The sequence below is a fragment of the Poromitra crassiceps genome (genome assembly GCF_964638095.1).
Source record: "Poromitra crassiceps genome assembly, chromosome: 6".
Classification (NCBI taxonomy): domain Eukaryota; kingdom Metazoa; phylum Chordata; class Actinopteri; order Beryciformes; family Melamphaidae; genus Poromitra; species Poromitra crassiceps.
In genome coordinates, this window is record NC_139627.1 from 14,659,074 (window position 1) to 14,683,558 (window position 24,485).

Here is a 24,485-nt window from a genome sequence, read left to right on the forward strand (position 1 = left end):
TAGCAGCTACTGTAACGTTAGGCAAGTTAACTTGTTTGCTAGATCACAGCCTCAACTCTGCATTTCTGATCTTTGCCCCACTTGTGTTTGTTTGTCGATTGTCATTTAGTGTTTGTTACATTTCATGCCGTTGTATTCATTTATTTGATCACTGTGTGTTTTTCTGACAGATCTGTGTTGAGGCATCCTGTGTCTTTGCTCTTTCACATTGACCTTTTGGGACCTTACAGAAGTTTGTTTAAGATTAGCTGGACAGTCAGATCTGATGGAAACATAGCTAATAAAACACACCAGCGTCGACAATGGTCTCACCTCGCTGTCCAATTCGAAGTGGACAAAGTCGTCGATCTTCATCTGCGCCAGGTCCTCATTCTCGCTGTCACTACCGTCATCCAGTGCACTGTCTAAAGGAGAGAGAGACCAGTACAGACAAAGTCAAAGAGTCTTCCAGTTAAGAGGCTTCAAATGAAGTGTATTCATAAAGCAAGGGCTGCCCCCTATTAGTAGATTAGTCAATGAGAAGAGTCTTAAGCTTCATTTATACTTATTAGAAAGTGTCGCTCAGCACATGGTCGCAGACGAGAAATAAAGTGTCGCTCATGTTGCTGCATTTATGCTTCTCTCCTCGGCTCAACGGTCACGTGACGCTATAGACAGAGGGAGGCAGAGAGCTAGTGCAGACAGCCAAGAGAGGGAATGCTGTGTCAGTTAACCCACGTCGGAGGCAAGATGTAACTGCAGCCGCATAAAATATAACGACACACAACCACACAACTCCCCTCCTCTCTCTCTGGGAAGTTGGTCACGGTGTTCTTTGTGATTTTCACAAAGTCATACATCAAGGACATGCTGATAAAAAATAGCGGGGACACGCTCATTCATTTCATTTCAGCGAAAACTAAAACAAGGAAGTCAAGCGCGTGCCCGTCTATATAGCCAATCACACTTGCGCGACATTATGTGACGTAGTCAGCGACACTAGACATTTCACCAGGTAGCAGACACTGCTCGCCGACACTTGAAAGTGTCGACTCAAGTCCTCATTTCTGTCGGCAACCGTTTCAAAAGTGTCGGCAGACAAAGCATAAATTGGGCTTTTAGGTTGCGTTGCGTTCCGCGCCTGGGCGCGCAACAGGGAACTGTGAGAGCAAAATTATTGATTGATTGCTTATTGATTGGTCATTGATCATTATTGACTCTGTTCAATAATGATCTATGGCTCTCTCTCTCTCTTCTAAGATTGTGTCTTTTGTGGACATTTTGCTCTCACAGAACCATGACAAGATCCACTTGAAAAGGTGGTCTGGGAAGCGCTTTGACGTGCCCGGGCACGGAACACTTGCGAGTGTGAAAGCCAACCGTTCCGAACCACATAGACACCACACGGGCGAGGATAAACTCCAGGCATAGTAGGTGATGCAAGTGCACTCTGTTCCGTTTCAGAGCGCGGAAGACATGTTGTAATGTGAAAGCTGACCAGCGGGGGGCAATTGTTGAACGGAACGGAACGAAAGCAATCGTTCCCAGTGAGAAAGCACCCTTAGTCAACCAAGTTTTCATTAGTCGGTTAGTCGCAGGAAGAAAAACAACAACACTCGAACTCCATTCGAGAGCAGTGCCTTGTCGTTAAAAAGTTATTACCAGGGTTGCCAACTTTGGGTACCATCTTCAAACTACAAAGCAAGGAATCTCTGTCTGTATGTATGTGTGTCCCTGTCCTTGAGTGTGTGTGTGTGTGTGTGTGTGTGTGAGAGAGCATATCTTGACAACCGTTTGTCCGATCTACTTCACACTTGGCGGGTGTCTTGCTGGGGAACCAAGGGCGTGCGACGACTAATCAACTAATCAACTAATTAACTATTAATCAACTAATAAAATCTTTGATCGAGGGCAGCCCAAGATAAAGCATTGATCTAGAAAGAGTTAACTGAAGGCTTCATAAAAGAAGAAGAGAAAGTTGTTTAAAAAACAAAAAGAAAGTATATTAGAAAAATATCGAAAATAAAAGTACAAAAGTACATTAAAGCAAGTCTATAAAAATGCATTCTTAGAAACGATTTAAGCTATGGTAGTGATTTAAACAGTATCGCCCATCAATTGTACATGAAGCATGGACCCGGTTACAAGTACCTTTTTGAATAGCAGGCTCCTGCAAGGCGGAGCTGGGTAGCTTCGCGCTGCCCCCAAATATGGCCACAGTGACCGGAGAGACCATGGAGCAGCAGCGCACACTAGCTATCCTATGGCCCCGGCTTATCTCGTCGTAGATCATCCATTCTGTGGGCAGCGGCTGGACGCACGACATCTGTGCCCTGGCTGGGGGGCTCTACACAGGGGGGAAGGGGGACAAAAAATTCACTGACGAAATAATGTTAGACTTCCAAACTTCCAACTATGGAAGTTGGAATGCCTTATTAGTGTTTTGCTTGCAACCTGTGTTTACCCTGCCTTTTCGACACAAAATGGCCCCCGTGAAAAGGGTCTATTGTCTCAGGTGAAGAGAGACTTGGAAGATGGGGGAGGTACTAGTCAAGTCAAGTTTATTTGTATAGCACATTTCATACACACAGGCAAAAGTGCAAAAGTGCTTCACATAAAATGGTTGACAGGAAAAGAAAAGAAAAGAAGAGAATAAAATGGACATTTAAAAGCATCACAACAAAACTAAAAAAAAAAAGAGTATAAAAAGTGCATTAAGCAACTTCATTAAGCACATAAAATGGTTGACAGGAAAATAAATGAAAAGAAGAAATAAAATATACATTTAAAAGCATCACAACAAAACTTTAAAAAAAAAGAGTATAAAAAGTGCAATAAGCAACAGGCGCAGCAGTTGCAGAGAGCCAAAACTTATAGAGGACTCATTGGGTTTGCATAGTAGCTGTCAGCAGTTAAAAGCGACGGTAAACATAAAAGTCTTTAGTAGGGGTGTCACAATATATCGTCCCACGAAATTTCGCGATAGTAAAACGTCACGATATGTATCGTTGAGATGAAATCTCATATCGCAAAAAAAAAAAAAAAAAAAAAAAAGTTTTTTTTTTTTTTTTTAAATAGACAAAGAAACGTCTTTGTTTGTTGAAGTTCAATGTGTGGAAAGTAGTTCAGTTGAACAAGTCTCTGAAGAGACACATGAGAAGTTATACAGGAGAGAAACCATTCAATTGAGTTTCTGGCAAAACTGTTTACTTGACAGGAAAAACTGAAGATGCATAAAAAATAGATTAAGAAAAGTCTTGTTGTTTGAGTTTGAAGAAAAACTGAAGATGCATAATGAGAATTTATACTGCTGAGAAACCTTTTAGTTCAAAGTAAATCTAAGTGACGGTGTAACTCATTCTATTTCAAGATAAGCCTTATCTCCAATCTCATGTTTTTTCTAGTTGTTATTGTAATAACAATTTCCCACAACAGCATGTTTTGTATTTGTGCATTTCAAATAAAATACTACTTTTCCAGTCATATATTGTCATTATTCAAGTTTAAAAAAATATTGTTAAAATCGTATCGTATCGTTATCGTGAACCCAGTATCGTGATACGTATCGTATCGTGAACTGAGCGTATCGTGACACCCCTAGTCTTTAGTCTATTTTTAAAAGTAAGTAAGGTTGGGGCAGATCTGAGGTCTTCAGGCAATTTGTTCCAGCTAGCAGAAGCATAGTGGGTAAATGCAGCCCTCCCATGATTTGATTTGATCCTAGGGACAGTTAATAAGCTGGACCCTGTTGACCTAAGAGTTCTAGACGGTTCGTAGCGTGGGAGCAATTCAGCTATGTATTTTGGGCCTAGGCCATTAAGTGATTTATAGACTAATAACAGTATTTTAAAATCTATTCTATGACACACTGGCAACCAGTGTAAGGACTTAAGAACTGGAGTGATATGATCAGCTTTCTTAGTCTTCGTTAGAACTCTAGCAGCAGCATTCTGAACTAGGTGTGACAAAGGTACTTTTTTTGTATGGCCACAATGTGACGATGGAACTATGTGTAAACACCAATGTCTCCTTACCTTCGTGTACTCGCTGAGGATGGAGCTTGGATGGAACTGGACCTTCTTCTCCTTGTAGGTGGACAGGAAGGAGACGTCACGCTTGGCGTGGATCAGGTTGGGATACATGCCGGCCACCAGCGCTGCCTTCACCACGGCCCAGTTGTCCGAGTTCACGTTCACGTCACGGATGTCGCTGCCCCCACGTGCCCGCACGAAACCTGGGGAGCAATCCTTCATGACTCTGCTGCTGTGTCACCTCAGGCTGCATTCCATTCTAAAGGTGTTATAACTAGGGCTGCAACTAACGATTACTTTCATTATCGATTGGTCTATAAAATGTCACAAAATGTCAATCACTTTTTCCACAAAAACCAAGAGGACATCCTCAAATGTCTTATTTTGTCCTGACCAACAGTCCACAACCCAAAGCTAATCAGTTTACGGTCATAAAATATTCACATTTAAGAAGCTTGAACAAGAGAAAACAAAAAAAATCTTAAAAAATTATTAATTGATCAATTAAAAAAAATCACACCCAGGTGTTGAAGTGGTGCAGGTTTGCACACAGATCGGACCCTTCAACCCCCACCCCCCTTTATCTGGCACTGTGTGTGTGTGTGTGCGTGCGCGTGTCGTGCGCGCGCGCGTGTTTCAGTGAAGTAAAGTAAAGGTAAAGTCCCACTGATTGTCACACAATGTGTGAAATTTGTTCTCCGCATTTGACCCATCCCCTGGGGGAGCGGTGAGCGGCAGCAGTGCCGCGCCCGGGAATCATATGGTGATCTAACCCCCCAATTCCAACCCTTTTGATGCTGAGTGCCAAGCAGGGAGGCAAATGGGTCCCATTTTTATAGTCTTTGGTATGACTCGGCCGGGGATCGAACTCACGACCTCCCAGTCTCAGGGCGGACACTCAGACCACAAGGCCACTGAGCTGGTCGCTGAGTGGCTCAAAGGTCCGCTCTGGGTTTTACTGCGGCTCAGGAAATCCAACTTGATTCAACAAAAAGGAGCAAGTGGGCAATGTTTGTTCTCCGTCTGTTCTCTGTTTCAATTTTTGTCCCACTGATGATGTCATAGGGATTGTGACATCATTGATGATGTTATCAGTGATGTCATCAGTGGTGGATGGAATACTTTTGCTAATACATTGCAACACTGCTCTTAAACAGTGATCAGTGACACTAAATTACACAATTATCTGTAGTGAGTAATGACTGTACTAATGAATTGTTGTAATCAATAACTAATTGTATATTAACGGTGTTTTAAATTGTTACTGAGTTTTCTGGGAGCAGTTGTGTTGAAACAAGTCAGTGAGTCAAGGCCGCTAAGCTTTGGAGATGCGACCACAGAATTAGTTTCAGAATGTACTGATCCAACCGATGAGAAACCACGTTTATGTGATAAGTGACATTACTGGACGCTCTTGGAACTGTCACATACGTTTGATGACATTGGGTAAAACCAAAACGCTAATTATAGCATGCGATTTGGTGATCTTGGGTAGTATTACACCCTTGGGTAGTCCACATGGAATGGAAAATAGGAAATAGGAGTGAACTGTAACTGACCAATGGCACGGAGCTGTCCCAGCAACTGTGTCCTCATGCCAAGGATCATGTCCATGGTGGCCTGGGACAGGAAGTTCTTCTCACAGAAGGACCTCTCCCAACCATCACTGCGGGCCTTCTGCCATGCCTAAGACCGGACAAGACAAACAGTGTCAGAGGGAAGAGTACATCAGCTGGATTTCCATCCAAATATTTGTATGTTAATTATGAGGTGTCAAATAAAAAATTGGCTATTAGTCGTGATACAAACAGGAATAAATAGTGCCGTAGGCTTGGTTCAATGTCACTGCACAACAGTTCCAAAGTGGCTTTGGACATTGAAATGTAAAATATCTGTCCACTAGAAACTTCCAGAAACATCATATCAACTGTCATCATCACCATGTCTGCTTGTAGGGCCATGAGCTGAAACATTAGATTGTCACTTGTGTTGTTTCTTCCATGTAAAAGTCTATGTCATGGTTCTATGTAAGGTTGACAATCAACCTTGATCAAAAAATTGTTTAATCAATTTTATCAATGTTATGATGATTCCTTAACACATTGAGTGCCACAGCGCTTCAGTAAAATTGTCTGCAGCCTGTGCCAGATTCACTTCCATTCAGTTGAAAACAGCTATAGAATTTTTTCTATTATGGCTATATTGACGGGGCTGGACTTTAATGAAACATTGAACACTCCTGCTTCTTCCAAAGAAGAAATTTTGTTTCTAGACAGTTCCATTATGAAATGACACCCTCTGAAAAAAGTGCACTTTCAAGGGTTTTCTGTCGTTTTTTTTTACTTTCCAAGATATAGTCACTTTTATGAATACCTTTTGCACTCTAATTTCGAGCACATTCACTGACTCTGGCTGGTGTTTTCTGATGTGGTGGCGTAGTGTGGTTTCTGTGCAGCCTGCAACCCCCACCCCCCCCCCCCCCCCCCTCTCCACCTCTGAGCTGCGGGCTCCTCCCACACGCACAGAGTTTGTTTTCTCGACTCCGTTTTTGCCCCGGACGGATCCCAGCGCGCATCAAGGAAATGATGCGCGCTGGCAAACGCGACTGAACGAAAAGGCTTGGCCGTTCGGCTTCGGATGCTGGCTTTCTGGCAGGAAATCGTGTGGAGATAGATAGAAGCATAAGAGCTCAGTTGTGAGCGCGGATGCAGCCGAGCCCACTCTCCGCTGCAGACAGAGCAATCTGTACGGCTCTGGCTGAAGCATGCATCGGTTTCCTCTTTGATCACGGCTTTCTCCGCTTTCTCCTGCACAAAGTAAAGGATCTGAGGTGGGTGGCGCAGCTTCCGTGACGATGTTTAAGGTGGCGCCGTGTGATCCCTTGAAGGGATTCATGCTCACTGGCTAGGTACTAGGGATGTTCATCAATTATCGAAAATCGATAATCGATCGTTAAGGATTGGAATCGATCCTGTGGCATTTGGATCGATTTTTTAATTATTAAAAAAAAAAAAAAAAAACACACATGCGCCGGGGACAGCAGTGTTGGAGAGGAGACACATTGAAATAAAGAGTTCATTGAGGAGAACACGTTGTCTTTCGTATTTTCTGCCATAGGCATTCATTTTGTAAAAAAAAAAAAAAAAAAAAAAAAAAAAAAAAAAAAATTGAAAATATTGAAAATTTTCTAAGTATTAATAAAATCGATAATCGATAATTGATCGTTAATTCTCACCGATTATCGATTTTGGAAAATTTTCAAAATGAACATCCCTACTAGGTACGACCTTAAACAGCAGAATTATGGAATAATATGAATTATGATTTTAGGACGTCCACAGACGTCCTTGGCACTCCTCGTTACTTTTTTTTAGGACGTGCACAGACGTCCTTGGCACTCAATGTGTTAATGACTCCTTAACGATCTGATTGGAAAGTTCTGCAATTAAGGTCTATACAGGTAATACATACTTGAAAGAAACCAATATGCGAATTGCCTTGGCAAAACTTGGATATTGTTATGGAAAATGGAGATGGCCAAATTGACAGGCTGACAGCTAATATGAAAGCAGCCTAGCTACCTGAAAGGCTCGCAGCAGGGCCATGTGGTCACTAATGTGAAAGCAGCTCAGCTACCTGGAAGGCTCGCAGCAGGGCCATGTGGTCACTAATGTGAAAGCAGCTCAGCTACCTGAAAGGCTCGCAGCAGGGCCATGTGGTCACTAATGTGAAAGCAGCTCAGCTACCTGAAAGGCTCGCAGCAGGGCCATGTGGTCACTAATGTGAAAGCAGCCTAGCTACCTGAAAGGCTCCCAGCAGGGCCATGTGGTCACTAATGTGAAAGCAGCTCAGCTACCTGGAAGGCTTGCAGCAGGGCCATGTGGTCACTAATGTGAAAGCAGCTCAGCTACCTGAAAGGCTCGCAGCAGGGCCATGTGGTCACTAATGTGAAAGCAGCCTAGCTACCTGGAAGGCTTGCAGCAGGGCCATGTGGTCACTAATGTGAAAGCAGCTCAGCTACCTGAAAAGCTTGCAGCAGGGCCATGTGGTCACTAATGTGAAAGCAGCCTAGCTACCTGAAAGGCTCGCAGCAGGGCCATGTGGTCACTAATGTGAAAGCAGCCTAGCTACCTGGAAGGCTCGCAGCAGGGCCATGTGGTCACTAATGTGAAAGCAGCTCAGCTACTGTCTTCGCAGCAGGGCCATGTGGTCACTAATGTGAAAGCAGCCTAGCTACCTGGAAGACTCGCAGCAGGGCCATGTGGTCACTAATGTGAAAGCAGCTCAGCTACCTGGAAGGCTCGCAGCAGGGCCATGTGGTCACTAATATGAAAGCAGCTCAGCTACCTGGAAGGCTCGCAGCAGGGCCATGTGGTCACTAATGTGAAAGCAGCTCAGCTACCTGAAAGGCTCGCAGCAGGGCCATGTGGTCACTAATGTGAAAGCAGCTCAGCTACCTGGAAGGCTCGCAGCAGGGCCATGTGGTCACTAATGTGAAAGCAGCTCAGCTACCTGGAAGGCTCGCAGCAGGGCCATGTGGTCACTAATGTGAAAGCAGCTCAGCTACCTGAAAGGCTCGCAGCAGGGCCATGTGGTCACTAATGTGAAAGCAGCTCAGCTACCTGGAAGGCTCGCAGCAGGGCCATGTGGTCACTAATGTGAAAGCAGCCTAGCTACCTGGAAGGCTCGCAGCAGGGCCATGTGGTCACTAATGTGAAAGCAGCTCAGCTACCTGGAAGGCTCGCAGCAGGGCCATGTGGTCACTAATGTGAAAGCAGCTCAGTTACCTGGAAGGCTCGCAGCAGGGCCATGTGGTCACTAATGTGAAAGCAGCCTAGCTACCTGGAAGACTCGCAGCAGGGCCATGTGGTCACTAATGTGAAAGCAGCTCAGCTACCTGGAAGGCTCGCAGCAGGGCCATGTGGTCACTAATGTGAAAGCAGCTCAGCTACCTGGAAGGCTCGCAGCAGGGCCATGTGGTCACTAATGTGAAAGCAGCCTAGCTACCTGGAAGGCTCGCAGCAGGGCCATGTGGTCACTAATGTGAAAGCAGCTCAGCTACCTGGAAGGCTCGCAGCAGGGCCATGTGGTCACTAATGTGAAAGCAGCCTAGCTACCTGAAAGGCTCGCAGCAGGGCCATGTGGTCACTAATGTGAAAGCAGCTCAGCTACCTGGAAGACTCGCAGCAGGGCCATGTGGTCACTAATGTGAAAGCAGCTCAGCTACCTGGAAGGCTCGCAGCAGGGCCATGTGGTCACTAATGTGAAAGCAGCTCAGCTACCTGGAAGACTCGCAGCAGGGCCATGTGGTCACTGAAGGTGGAGGCAGTGAAACGCTTGCGGCAGAGTAAAGCCGCCTTCTTCTGCGAGGCCTGCGTGGGCAGGACGAAGGGGTCCCGGTAGGCCAGGGTGCAGGCAATGGTTAGGATGGGGTCCAGGCACTTCAGCACCACGCCAACTAGCACCATCTTGCCTAGGTGGGGCTCCACGGGCAAGTCAGCCAGGTGATAGCCCAGATCAGTCAGGTCTTCAAAAGGGTCCATGGCATCTATCGTCTGGAGGGAGAGGTGGATGTCAATACAAACTCAAAGCATGTTTGAAGTTAGAAATGGCCAATATCAATGCTAAAGGATCAACAGGGAGTCCCAGGACACAGTATGGCCAATAGAAGACCAATAGCTTTTAAGTGCAGAACATCACCAAAACCTATAGTTCTAATCAAAATGTGAGGCCATTTACACCTGGCATTAACATGCGTTTTCTGCCATCAGATTGCAATCAGATTGTGCTTGACCACATTAGCCTGATTTCATTTACACCTGGCGTTAACATGCGGATTGCAATCTTGATCAGATTGCAATCTGATTGCAATCTGATCACCCAAAATGGGTGTCCTCTCAGTCCGCATACAGTTGCTGTATCCAGATTGAGAGGACACATTGCATTTAGACTTGTGTTCAATGTGTATACAATGCGTCTCTGACCACCTCCGGAGGTGGTTTGGCCGATCAGATTGCAATCTGTCTTCAATGTGTCTTGGGGGCGTTTACACCTGTACTTTCAAGTGGTCAAGCACAATCTGATTGCAATCTGATGGCAGAAAACGCATGTTAATGCCAGGTGTAAATGGCCTCTGTGAGTGAGAAATAATAATTGAAATGAGAACCAATTAATCCATTTGGTTTAGTGAAACACTACACATTTCTGAAAATCAATTACAAAAATACAGTAAAAACGGAAACACCTTGGTTGGCTATGTGTCCACACTAGGGATGGGCATTTTAATAAATTTCCCTAATCGAAATTTGGGGTAAATTAACGATCAATTATCGATGATCGTATAATAATAATAATAATAATTATTATTATTATTAATTTATTTTTTACTCTGATAATAACGTTATGCATTCTCGGCCGGCTGTGGCGATGCCGCTGTGTAGTGGCTCAAAGAATATCAGACAACGGTATAGCGCTGAGACTGTCTTATGAAGTTAGATCTCATGTTAGTCAGTTGTGCAATGGAGAGGGGAGAGGAGGGAAGAATTCCACCCAAACCTAGGCCGCAAAAAATAAATAATAATAATTCGATCAAAATTCCACATGATCAACATGATTCTTTAACCTAGCCAACAGCATGCTTCATACTGCTGTTGGCTAGGGTAGGTAACTGGTGATTTGTGTCTTGTTTATTAGTTTGTTAGCCTGTTAGCTTGTTTTATTCTGGATTGGGCTTCTAAATGTGTTTTTCCTCGGATTTTGGCACAAGGGATAGTAACATCTTGTCCTGTGTATTAATTAATACGATCAATTATCGATTTTCGATTATTGATGCCCATCCCTAGTCCACACCCTTTATAATGGGAGTTGCAATTGTGCTCAAGTTTACCCAATCACCAGCCAAAGCATGCATAGAGCTGATCTGCCTTCACCTGTCACCAATCTGATGTGATTAGATCAGCGCTTCCTGTAGCTTTTGCCAGCTGCTTTCTTTGTGTCGTAATGCATGTCAGTATAAAGAGACAAATACAGGCAACAAGGCGCTAGGCAAAGCTGTCCGGGATCGAACTGTTGAAAGGTCTGTCAAGGGACTCAATGGAGAAATACATTGAGTGTTACACATTTGGTTTTATACAAAGTGTGAAGCATGCCCTTTTTATGGCCGCACAACTATCTCCATTCTTAATGTGCATACCCCAGTAATGTTTGGTGTCAAACAAATTAATAATTTGCTTTGGATTATCAATGTGTTATTATGTATCCTATAAACATAGATCAATTCAAACGGAAGCTGTAACACTACAATCACATGCACGCCTTTATTGAAATAAGCAAATGATGAAAAAGTATGTATTCATTGAAGTATTCTTGACTGATAAATCGAATAAAAAGATGGAACTAGTGTCATCACTAATGATGTACTAATTTATTATAAATCCAGATATAATTGATAAATGACGAATAAAAATGAATTGATGATCAAATCCACATTACAGTACGCAATTACAGTCAGCCATTCCCTATAGATGAAAGATTCAGATTTTAAATTAACACGTTCACTGCCAATGACGTATTAATACGTCAAAAATAATCCAACGGTTGACTGCCAATGACGTATTAATACGTCAAAAAAATGATTTTTTTTTTTTTGACCGTGGGATGTGCATCTAACCCTTTTACATCTCTTATATAATTATTGGAGCCACCGAACGTTTACAACCCATTCCACCGACCCACTAAGTGGTGACAGTGCTCTCCTGACTAGAGGAAGGCAAGCAAAAAGCAGCCATTCTCATGAAAATGGATGGGGGAAAACGCTTTCGTTTTCGCGCTGATTGCTGGCGATGCGGGATTGCAAATTTGCATAATAGATTACAGGTGGAACACACTTTGAAACACGCAGCATAAATATGACCAGAATCGCAAAAGCTTCTCTCAACCAAAACTCCAAGAAGCGAGCGAGTCCAGCCAGACTTCCTCAAACAGCGGCCGCGCAGACAGGCAGCAGCAGCAGCAAAGCAGTGAGACTGGTGACAAGCTTGTGACGGCCGCTGCAGCCAAGAAGAACGCCCACGGAGGGAGGAGTTGGAAGCAGAGGGGGGTTTCCTGCTGTTATGGAGGAAATTACTGTTCAAAACTATTGTTTAGATGTCTGACGTCTTACTGATGCCAAAAATGAATGGTTAAAGTGACTGTTCTATCGAATTTCACAAAAAGCCGTTTATCTCTGAATAATTTTTCTGACGCTGAAACCATGCTGTATTCAACTGCTAATGCTTACATAACTACTAACTCTACAAACTAACTCTTTTAGACAGAGAAAGCACACATTCTATTAGTTCTTTTGAGATATTGTGTGTTCACAAAATCTTAGCAGAAAAGAATCCTCGGGTCTTGAAAGATGAGCCAGAATCCTCAAAAAACCCCTCTGGCAGAAGCTAACTACAGTAAAAAAAAAACGTCTGGCAGTGAATGTGTTAAACTGGACAGACAAACCCCGTCTTTATTTTGTCACAAACACCCTTTGGCCTGCACACTATAGCCACTGCCTCATTCAGTCATTTCCTATAGACGCCCGCATGCTCAAATATGGACTTAGGGAAAACGAAAGGGGTTTCACATCACTGTTCTTGTGACAGTCTACATTTAATGCAGTCTGTTTTTACCGACGTATATTCTTAATGGCACTGGGTCCCATGATTTCTGTAACCGTTTTCTAGTCTAAAGGTGCGTTCACACCGAGATATTTATTTTTCGCTCTGTCGCTCAAGTCAACCCTTTGGAATCGCTCTGTCGCTCTGTTTAAATCGCTCATCAACAGGCACACGAAATGACGGACATGTGGGGGATATAACGTTACGCAATGTCATGATATTTGTCCACTACGAGCCACCGTCATTGTTTACAAGCTAAAGCCTATCAGCGTGCTCCTAATGCGAGCTCCATACTGGTAGGACAGACTTCACTTCATGTCAGCTGTCAGGCTGTCAATGTGGTTTGTTGCCACACAATAAACCAGCGGTTTGTTCCAAGCCAGTGTCATCCTTGACTCACTCTTCACACGGCAGCCAATCAGCGTTGAGCGGCGAGCGACTGATGCCAGCGTATTGTCGCTCGAGTTGGGATATTTCATCTCGAGCGACGAGCGTATTTTCTCCCTATCGCTCTGTCTCTGCCGCTCGGACGCCCAGCGATTTTTCTCCCAGGCGAATATACGCTCAATCGCTCGTTTGCATTGACTTTGTATGTAAACTCGACGCCAGCGAAAAACTTTAATAGGTCGGTGTGAACGCACCTTAAGCAGTATTTTTGCTAGCAACAAGCTAAACACTTGAGAGCATATAGTTTACGTCACCTGCTGGTGCCGGCAGCCAGTAGTAATTAGGCTTACACGTTGTCACCATATCGTACAAGAATGTGCGAATAGGAATCAAGTGTGACCAATCAGGCCATTACGTCTCACTATATATATATATACGTATATATACGTGTATATATATATATATATATATATATATATATATATATATATATATATATATATATATAGCGGTGTGCATAATGGCTGTGGTCGCTTGGGCGTTTGATGCATCTGGAGAGGGAGAGACCTTTGTCTATCAATGCCCTGCAGCCCCTAAGCTGGGGTTTGGAGGAAGAAAATCGTAAAAAAATAAAAATAAATAAAAATACAATCCTCTTTGTGTGTGTGTGTGTGTGTAAGGATGAGACAGAGGTATTTCCAATGTTTCAGAAATGTAAATGTAAAAGCTCAATGCCAACCCATGTCCAAAATACTGGTATCAAAATGGTTAAAAAGCCTATGTAATGGCTTTTACATGGCACATTGATGGACCACAAAAAATAAGACTTGAGGCGTGTTATTTTCTTCTTCTTCTTTTTTTAAACCCGCACACGAGTGATCTTGCAAAGTTGTGTGGCATTTTGCTAATAGGTGCAGCAGCAGCATCAACAACAACTCTGTGACACAATGTCAACACAATGAATGAAAGCAAGAGCACAGAGGTTCTCACCTTGAGCATCTGCACAGCGTTCCTGACGACATGGATGGGAGGAGGGTCTGGAGCTTTGGACAGGTACTCAGCGATGGGACAGGCGACGGGGGCCAGCAGTTTGGTGTGGAGACACAGTTCCTGGCGCAGAAAACATGCCCACAAACACTTTGATATTTTAACTGAGTATGTATGTTTAGTTGAGTTTCCTAATTCATATACATGTATAGAAATAAAATGCAGAAACAACAAAATGTGCAGGTGACATTTAAAGAGAAAAGAACAAAAAAAAACACACACTTAGATAAAGATCTCACCTCAACATGACAGACAACACAAGTAACCTTGATAAGAAACGGGAAGTAAAATGTAACTAAATAAAAGTAAGGTTATTAAAACAATAGAGAGCCAAAGTGAAACGTCACTTCCTGCTTTCTCCCTGTACCAGCGCTGCGAAAAATATGAATGGCGGTGAACGGAGAATAAGGTTACTTTTCTTTTTGTCCCGTTTGAATTGTGCCACGGGGTGCCAACGCTAATTTTGTCAATTTAAAACATAACTTTGCATGTAAAGAAAGTCAGTTTGTCGTCAAACCGAAACATAGGGGTTAGTTTCGTATAAAAACTACATCGCTTGTGGAAGCTTGTGGCATGTCGCCGGTCTTCAGCTTTGCCGGTAGAGAAAGTGACGTCACTTAGGCGACAGTGTATGTAGTGTTTCTGTTTTATAACTTCTAGTGCAACAGTTTGGCGACTGTGCGTGTGTGTGTGTGTGTGATATGTGTGTGCGTGTGTGTGTTATGTGTGTGTGTGTGTGTGTGTGCGTGAGTGTGTGTGTGTGTGATATGTGTGTGTGTTATGTGTGATATGTGTGTGTGTGTGTGATATGTGTGTGCGTGTGTGTGTTATGTGTGTGTGTGTGTGCGTGTGTGTGTTATGTGTGTGTGTGTGTGTGTGTGTGTGCATGTGTGTGTGTGTGATATGTGTGTGTGTGTGTGTGTTATGTGTGTGTGTGTGTGTGTGTGTGTGTGTGTGTGATATGTGTGTGTTATGTGTGTGTTATGTGTGTGTGTGTGTGTGTGTGTGTGTGTGTACCTGCAGTGGCATTCGCAGCAGTTGTGGGACCTGGAACTCCATCATGTTTTGGAAGCGGAGGCGACTGAAGAGGCGGAAGCAGATCCCTGGCCTGCATCGCCCAGCCCTGTGGACACATTCACTAGATGAGAAGACTGACATTACAGCTGGGGTAGGCCAATTTGTCCACAACCATTCTGATAATAGATATGCATTTGAAAAAATGACAATGTGTAGACGCATGCATTGCTGTCTGTTTTCATGATCAGAACATAGTTATACATGCAGAAATGTATTCTAAGAATCATCTGTAATGAATCATTATGTAGAGGATATTATGAGAATTATAAGGATCCCACTGTAGCATAATAGTGCTGCGCACTGATATGGTTGATGTCACTGTGTGGAGGCGGAGTTATGTGGTGATGCAGCCCAGATATAGAGAGCACCAGAGTGCGCATGTGTTGGGCTGTTGTTGTTTACAATGTGCTCGTCATAAACACGACGCGGAGGTCGTTGCAGTTAAAGTCAAGTCTCCTGGACATTCTTGACAGATACCAAGTCCAGTGGTCATGAGGAACTATAACACCCACCAATCTAAAAAAGAATAAGGACATCACCTTCCCTTCCTCTGCAGAGCGCTGGCTTTGGAGATCCAAACCATCTTCAGCATGGTCACCTGACTGATGGCATCAAAGGACTTCTACAACAGGGAAATCATTGCAGTATATTAGTTGATTCATTCACCACCTTTGAGAGATGCTAGCCCTTATTTGAGCCTTTGATTTGATTTTTTATACCCAAGTCCACTAAAGAGCGATCGTACCTCTTTGACCTTTCCTGCGTCGACAACAAAGACCACATCATTGACAGTGATGCTGGTCTCAGCAATGTTAGTGGAAAGGATCTGAAAGGAGGAAAGTCACCATTTACACACCATTACAACAAGATGGCGCCGGGGAGTGCGGCGGCCGTCATACCTGCTCCGGTCATTTTGTTTGTATATTGTTTTGTTTACGGTTATACTCAACTTGCTAGCTCCGCCTGCACTACCACACGACAAACTGTTTGGAGGAGACTGTAAAATACTTGGCAGGTGATTGGATGAACGATCTGTCTATCACAGTCCATCACAGGCTAAGTTCAACCGCTTAGGACCGCCTCCTCCTTCCTCGGACGCTGATTGGTGCAGAGTCAAACGCATGTTTAGTAGCGTGGCAAGATGCATTTCTTGGGTGATCGTCATCTCGTGAATCCAGCTGCCTTGCAAGGTTACCAACTTACCACAGTAGTAGACTAAGCAAAATGCTTTAGTATGAGTGGGCAGCAGAAACCTAGGCCACGCCCCATAGAGACACTGCGGAGCGCGTCATCATTCAGAAACCACGCCCAAAACGGGGGAAAACACGAACTCCCGTCCAATCCTGGCGTTCTCCTATGGCGCCTGCATGATCGGGTCGTGCACAGAAAGATCGTATATACAGAAGATGAACACTAGGGCTGCACGGTATTGGAAAAAACTGACATTGCAATATTTTTTTATTCTGCAATATATATTGCGATATGAAGAAATACAGGAATTTTCACCAAAAGTCTTGAATAGGTCTATCAAGCCTTGCCCGTTTAAGAAGATGGCCTAGTGGGTAACGTGCACGGTTAACGTAGTAGGAAGTGAGTGTGTTTTTAGCCACAGCCAGGGTGAGTTGCAGGATCCTAAGTGAGTAAAAGTACTATAGTTAGTAGGAAAAGAGCTTAGAACGTCACAGAGAGGGCGTGCATAGGCTATGAGTTAATTTGCCTTACTTGACATTGCATGCTCTGCGATGTGACTATTGCGCATGTGCACATTGCGATGACGATGCTGAAACGATATATTGTGCAGCCCTAACTCCAACTTACTTCATTGACAGCAACATCCACATTTTTCTTCTCACCAATTCTCAATGGCTTCCTTGTTTTCCTCAGGAGTACAAAAAAACTTTAACTGGCGATTTTTCACATTTGTTGTCTGCGCAGCCCCACCACACAACAGCTTTTAGCTATGTTTAATTCAAGGAAAATTACGCTGGTGTGTGGAAGTGAATGGAGCTTTTCCCCCGTGATGGGCGTGGCATATTTCATGCAGTGTCTCTATGGCAGAATGGATGCCGAGGGTACGTAGCAAAGTTCACCTTACAGTGGTCGCGTTAACTGAATATTTTCTGTCTTTTACCGATTTGAAGGCTGTCATTTTAACACAGGTAATAATAGATTATGACAGAATTTAAACGAGAAAGTCTAACGGCCACATTCCACTAGGTCCGTGTTCGGTCCGTCTGCACTGCGGTACGGCTTCGGAGCCGATACGTTTCCACTCTAATTATTGTGTCAACTCCCACCTACTCCGCTGCGTTGCGTGTCTACTCCGTCCCAGCTCCGACAATCCGGAGCTCTCCGAAAAAGATACGCAAGGCTTCGATTTTTCATGGATGTCGGAGCAAAACTGCAGCAAGTTGGGCGGAGCCAGGCATGGAGTCAACAGGGCAGAGGTGTTTACAGCATTCAATATCAAGCCAGAGGACAAACATGTATGAGGAAAAGTTAATAATTGAAGTGGAAAACCACAAAATAATATATGACACGACACATCCTTTTTACAAGGACAACACCAAGCAAGTCCACCCCTCCTCTGCTTCTCCAGTTGGGAACAATGATCTTCTGCCTGTTTGTTGTTGTATTTACCCACATACAAATTGTCTCGCTCGATTTCACCGCGAGAACTTGTCGGTCTCGTCACTCTAGCTGTCTGGCGGAGTGGAGCCGTGACGTGCTCTGCACGCAGCCGGTTAGTGTTGGCGGAGCACAGAGCACGTAGCAAAACCGGAGCACAGCCGCAACGCAACGCAAATGCAACCAGTGCGATTACCCAGTAACGCAACCTCACTAACGAGGCAGCAGTGGAGCCTGTGAGTGGCTGAGGAAAAAGCACACTAACAGCAATGCAAAAAACCTTTAATAAGGAAACTTACTTCTGAGTGTTTACGGTAGGAAACATGCATGCTTGTTAGTGGTCCGAAAATCACTTATTGCAGCTTCAAATGAGATGTTAAGATAGAAGACTCACGATTTTCCTGACACCAGGTGGAGCAGCCTTCATCACTTTCTTCTGGTCCAGTGTCTGCATGTTTGAGTGGAGGGTGAACACCTGATACCTGCAGGCAATATACATGCTTGAGACACCCACTTAGACGTGTTATGCTGCTCCTATAATGTGGCTTAGTATAGTGTGTACAGTAGCAATACATCACAGAAGGTGAAGTCATAAGGAAACACCTTAGCAAAAATGCTATAAGCACAAGAACAAGACATGCAATTACAATTTGTGCAGATGTTGTTGCAGAATGGAATCTAACAGCCAAAAAGAATACTGAGCCATCCTGAGACTTGAAGTGGTCTTACATGAATTTAGCTACATATATATCTGCAAAGAGATGTATTTACCTACATATATCTCTGCAAAGCGATGTATTTACCTATATATAGCTCTGCAAAGAGATGTATTTACCTACATATATCTCTGCAAAGCGATGTATTTACCTATATATAGCTCTGCAAAGAGATGTATTTACCTACATATATCTCTGCAAAGAGATGTATTTACCTACATATATCTCTGCAAAGAGATGTATTTACCGTAAATTCCGGACTATAAGCCGCGGCTTTTTTCCCGTTTTTTGGCCCCTGCGGCTTATATAACGGTGCGTCTTATCTATGGATTTTTTCAGAAAAAAAAAAAAAAATACAAATAAAATCTCTCTTTTTTAGCACTCTTTCTAACTATAAATCCACTTCTGTTTTAATTTCCTCTCTTGCCCTCTTTTCACCACACCGCGGACACTGTGTGCACTGTAAAAATAAACAACGGTGGTGTTGTGTTATGTTGTTTTGTTGAAATGTTACGGTAATACGGTAAATGGGAGCTTCCTCAAACAGCCATCTCTTTCCCGACAATCCCCTCTGTGCGTGACCACTTACATATGGTAATTACGGTAAGCAAACGGCCACTCTGCCATCAACTCCCTCCCCCGACTACCAGGAGAAAATCACAAACTTCGGCGAATTCACACAAAGGAAGATCAAGGAATATTCCATCGAACCGGAGCAGATCATAAATATGGATGAAGTGCCTTTGACGTTCGACCTGCCACTCACTCGGACTGTTAACAAGAAGCGCCCTGGAGGATTCTTTCACCAAAAAAAAGCTTTGCTCGTTCTCGACAGCATGAGAACGAGCAGTAGAAGCAACACTCTCACTTACCATGGGGAAGGTACGCAGAAATTCACACGACGCAGCGTTCAAGTTGAAAGCAGTCAATCTCGCATTAAAAGAGGGAAACAGAGCAGCCGCGCGTAACCTGGGCATCGATGAGTCAATGGTGAGGCGTTGGACGGTGCAGCAGGAGGAACTGTCTCAGCACGGAATATTATAGGAGTGTGAAAACATCCACAATCACCAACGGGTTCCAAAACGCTGGACTGCTGCGGGATGAAGAGGTACGCCGCCACAGCTGGCGCTGAGGGCCGTCAGAGGCTTCAGAGGCTGTTCGATGCCGACAGTGATGAAGAGGAGTTCGTTGGTTTTGAGTGACAATGAAGGAGAGAGGAGAGTGGTTGACGAAGCCACCCTGAACCTGTTCGTTTCCGACACTGAAGATGAGGACTTTGGTGGTTTCAGTACGCAGGAAGAAGAGGAAGACGAGGATTAGTGACTTGACTTCTCTGGTTACAGGTTTGCTGCACATATAGCCTATTGTTGTGTGATTTTGTCTGGGGATTAGTGACCTGACTTTTGTTTTGTTTTGTTGAAATGTTAATAAATGGGAGCTTCCCCAAACAGCCATCGCTTTCCCGACATTCCTCTCTGTGCACGAACCCTTTCATATGGTAATTAAACATCAAAACACCCGCGGCTTATAGACCGGTGCGGCTTATAGAAGAAAAAAATAGTCAATTTTGGTCCCGCGGCTTATAGACCGGTGCGTCTTATAGTCCGGAATTTACGGTACCTATATATAGCTCTGCAAAGAGATGTATTTACCTACATATATCTCTGCAAAGAGATGTATTTACCTACATATATCTCTGCAAAGAGATGTATTTACCTACATATATCTCTGCAAAGAGATGTATTTACCTACATATATCTCTGCAAAGAGATGTATTTACCCACATATATCTCTGCAAAGAGATGTATTTACCTATATATAGCTCTGCAAAGAGATGTATTTACCTACATATATCTCTGCAAAGAGATGTATTTACCTACATATATCTCTGCAAAGAGATGCAAAGAGATGTATTTAGATTTACCTACATATATCTCTGCAAAGAGATGTATTTACCTACATATATCTCTGCAAAGAGATGTATTTAGATTTACCTAGATATATCTCTGCAAAGAGATCTATTTACCTACATATATCTCTGCAAAGAGATGCAAAGAGCATCTGTGGGGCAGTGGTGGCCTAACGTTAGAGAAGCGAGCTTGTGACCGGAAGGTTGTCGGTTCAATCCCCAGGACCGGCAGGATAAATCTGGGTGGGGAAAGTGAAAAGGCAGCGCTTGCCCCTCCCTCATTACCACCACTGAGGTGTCCATGAGCAAGGCCCTTAACCCCAACTGCTCCAGTGGAGCTGATCAGTCACCAACAGCTCAGACTGTGTGTGTGTGTGTGTGTGTGTGTGTGTGTGTGTGTGTGTGTGTGTGTGTGAGAACAGGGCACAGGGAGACTCCCCCTGTATAAATAAAAGTAAAAAACATATATTTACCTACATATATCTATGCAAAGAGATGTATTTACCTACATATATCTCTGCAAAGCGATGTATTTACCTACATATATCTCTGCAAAGCGATGTATTTGCCTACATATATCTCTGCAAAGCGATGCATTTACCTACATATATCTCTGCAAAGCGATGTATTTGCCTACATATATCTCTGCAAAGAGATGTATTTACCTACATATTTTGTATATCTGCAAAGAGATGCACTCTTGTGAAAGCATACAGGTTTACAGTAATGATTTATGGAGAACAGAATCCTTTATAGCCCTGTAGTGATACAATCAGTATAACACGGCTGCATGTGACTCTGTCGACAGCAGAGGGCAGAGTGGAAGGGAGAGCATGTGTGTGTATGTGTATTGGATTCATGTGTGTGTATTTACAGTAGTAGGCACCGATTCGCCGCCCACCCTGCAGCTCGCCGAGTTGGCCCTGCTGCGCGGCCTCGCCCGCAGCTAACCCTAATAAAATACTGTAGCTCTAAAGCAGGAAATGAAGTCATATGGGGAAATGAGCAAGGTAATGAGTTGGTATAGTGTGTGTGTGTGTGTGTGTGTGTGAGAGAGAGAGAGAGGGAGAGAGTGAGTGAGCGAGAGAGAGAATTTGTTCAAAAAATAATTTGTATTGAGTCACTGAGTCAAAAAGATTAGGCTTAATACCACCAGCGTCTATGTTCATTTTTGAGTGTACTGTACACAGCATTTAACTCTTTTCATTATGAAAGTTTAGTTGACCCCGGCTTTTGTCAACAAACCTATCCAGCTAACTCTGTTATCCACATATGAGGAGATCCTTAGCTTATTGTTCACATTTACCTTTCAGAGTGGTTGGCAAATCTCTTATCGTCATAGAGGATGCGGTCCCTGAGTGAGACAATCTCATCGTATCCAGGCAGGAAAACCAGAATTCCACCTTAAGGCCAGCAGGGGAGGGGGGAATCACAATCCAATCAATATGAAATATCATCACTGTTCATCAATTGTTTTGGTGGAACAAATGTCTAAATCCCCACAAAAGAAACAACATATAGAACAGTGGACAACACTTATATGCCATATCATGATATCTAAAGACGATATCTAGTCTCATATCACAATATCGATATAATATCGTTATTGCTCAGCCCTTAGACTACGCTACACCACTTATAGGTGTGGCTATACCATCTTAGTGCAACCAAATTCATTTGTTACTTGTGTTCAAGGCTTAAAACAATCAAATATTATATACATTTATAAAACGGCTCTCTCAAATCAAGCAATCTGATTGGTTCACAGCCATTGTATAAATCCAATAACCCACTCCAATAACCCATGGCCATGGGTTATTGGTTGCCATTGCAACTCTCTTACTAAAAGCCTTTGGTTACCTCAAAAAAATAATACATACATACAACAACTGATCAGCGGGATATATTTGCCACAACACACTAGCTCTCATGCTATATTGCTTAAATATATATATACATATATATATACATATATATATATATATATATATATATATATATATATATATATATATATACATATATATATATATATATATATATATATATATATATATATATATATATATATATATATATGTTGAGCATGTAAAACCTGCCATTTTCAGCATGCAGGTTGCTGGCTCACAGATTGTTGTTGTTTCAGGTAGCGACGGGTAGGCTACTTTTGAAAACAGGCCGATAATGACAGAGCTTATAAACCGCAGCCTACTTCTGTTGAGTCAGACTATGTTCCACAATGCTAAGTGAAGAGGTCCAGTAGAAAGCAAGTTTACTTCATCATTTGGGTTGTTGTTTTTTAGAATGGGAGGGGTCGAGCGGCATATTCAAACAGACTATTATGATTATTACTGTCGCAAAATGCCAACGGGTGACAATGAGCGACAGTTACTGGGACCTGGCATGATGATTATGATGCCACGGAATATTCAGGTTTCTTCGTGAACTGACCAACTGCTCTAAGAGGCTGTCAGATTGATCAATTATCCAAATGTTTTGCTGTCGCCTTGCAGCCTACTGCTCTCTAATGAGGCTCTATTGTAAGTGTGCAGATGATCGGTGGCCCTCACCGTCGTCGGAGGTGGAGCAGATGTTGTGCAGCAGATGCATGATGAGGTCCAGGTCCACGCGGTCGTCGTCGAAGCTGTGGTGGTAGACCTGCAGCAGCTCCTGGTCCTCGGCGCTCAGCTCCGCACTCCCAGACTGCACCAGGGCCGCCTCATCCGCTCTGCTCACTTCTTGCAATGGGCTGGACGGTAGGTGTGGAAGGAGAATTAATTTGACATTATCGTCGCTGTCGGCCAGAAACATTGTATCTCCAAAAAAGCAATTTTTCACAAGGAAGAAAAAACGTTCCCATTTTAACATAGTGTAATCGAAATAATATTAATAACCAGTAATATAACATCTTCCGCTGGTGAGGTTTCCGCCCGACAGGGACGATATTGGACATTTGGCAAAAAAAATTATGCAGAGCAAAATCCAATGACTACACAGCAGTAGATTAAAGGGCTTTAGTGCCCGTACAATATTCCTGCAAAGGATGCACGATGAAATCGACATTGGTATAGAGCTAGCCAGCCTGACGTCATGCCTTGTTCTCTTGCATTTTCACAAACATGGTGCTCCTCCCGCTGATCTCAAACAAGGGTACTCAACAAGCATGGTGCTCCTCCCGCTGATCTCAGCATAGGGTACTCAACAAGCATGCAAGCTCTATCGGCCCAATAAAGGCTTTAGAATGAAAGATCGGCATCGGCCGAATCTGACATTTCTGCCAATATGACAGGCCGATGAAATGACGCTTAAATGACGCTAACCCCTAACCCAGGGAGAGCATCATCCAAGCCTCTTTAAGTAGGATGAATCTTACAGTTTTGTTTGAAAGAAAATGTGACATCACATTTTTTTTTAAAGGCGTGTTTTACATAAATGGTAAATGGCCTGCATTTATATAGCGCTTTTATCCAAAGCGCTTTACAATCAGTAGGTACATTCACCCATTCATACACCGATGGTGGCAGGCTACCACACAGGGTGCTGCTGGCACACCATCGGGAGCAATTTGGGGTTCAGTATCTTGCCCAAGGACACTTCGACACGCAGACTGGAGGAGGCGGGGATCGAACCACCGACCTCATTTATCCAAAGTGATTAGCGGACGACCCGCTCTACCTCCTGAGCTACAGATATGATTTAGAGAAGTCCATCCACATGGCATAAATGAGATGTTCTATGCATCATAAGCACTCTTACATGTAGGATTCCAATAGATCCAAAGCTTCGGCCTGCTGGAAGTGCTTGGCCCAGTCGAAAGCAGTCCTGAAACAAAAAACACTTTATTTAAAGCGGTCCTGAAACAAAAACACTTTATTTAAAGCCGTCCTGAAACAAAAACACTTTATTTATTTACAGCCTTGGCCAAACTCGGACACACGCTTTTATGTGGTTTCCAGGCTTTTTTTCATTTATTTTTTCCCTTTTTTATCCCAAATGTACTTAGCCAATGTCCCCTGCCTAAGGGCTTGTGTCCATATAGCTTCTAATACCCCGTTCAAGA

General features: G+C 43.5%; 1 protein-coding gene across 1 annotated transcript in view; it reads right to left on the reverse strand.

Annotated features, from left to right (window-relative positions):
* ythdc2 (YTH domain containing 2) overlaps positions 1-24,485 on the reverse strand; it is a 55,257-nt gene that overhangs the window by 12,881 nt on the left and 17,891 nt on the right. The window contains exons 13-25 of the mRNA XM_083638971.1: positions 24,182-24,247; positions 22,996-23,174; positions 21,732-21,828; positions 18,195-18,282; positions 15,918-15,998; positions 15,712-15,794; positions 15,113-15,218; positions 14,039-14,158; positions 9,293-9,565; positions 5,570-5,696; positions 4,014-4,213; positions 2,131-2,326; positions 313-404 (exon numbers count right to left, since the gene is read on the reverse strand). Of these exons, the coding sequence (XP_083495097.1) occupies positions 313-404; positions 2,131-2,326; positions 4,014-4,213; positions 5,570-5,696; positions 9,293-9,565; positions 14,039-14,158; positions 15,113-15,218; positions 15,712-15,794; positions 15,918-15,998; positions 18,195-18,282; positions 21,732-21,828; positions 22,996-23,174; positions 24,182-24,247 (1,708 nt within the window). The remainder of the gene's footprint in view (positions 1-312; positions 405-2,130; positions 2,327-4,013; positions 4,214-5,569; positions 5,697-9,292; positions 9,566-14,038; positions 14,159-15,112; positions 15,219-15,711; positions 15,795-15,917; positions 15,999-18,194; positions 18,283-21,731; positions 21,829-22,995; positions 23,175-24,181; positions 24,248-24,485) is intronic.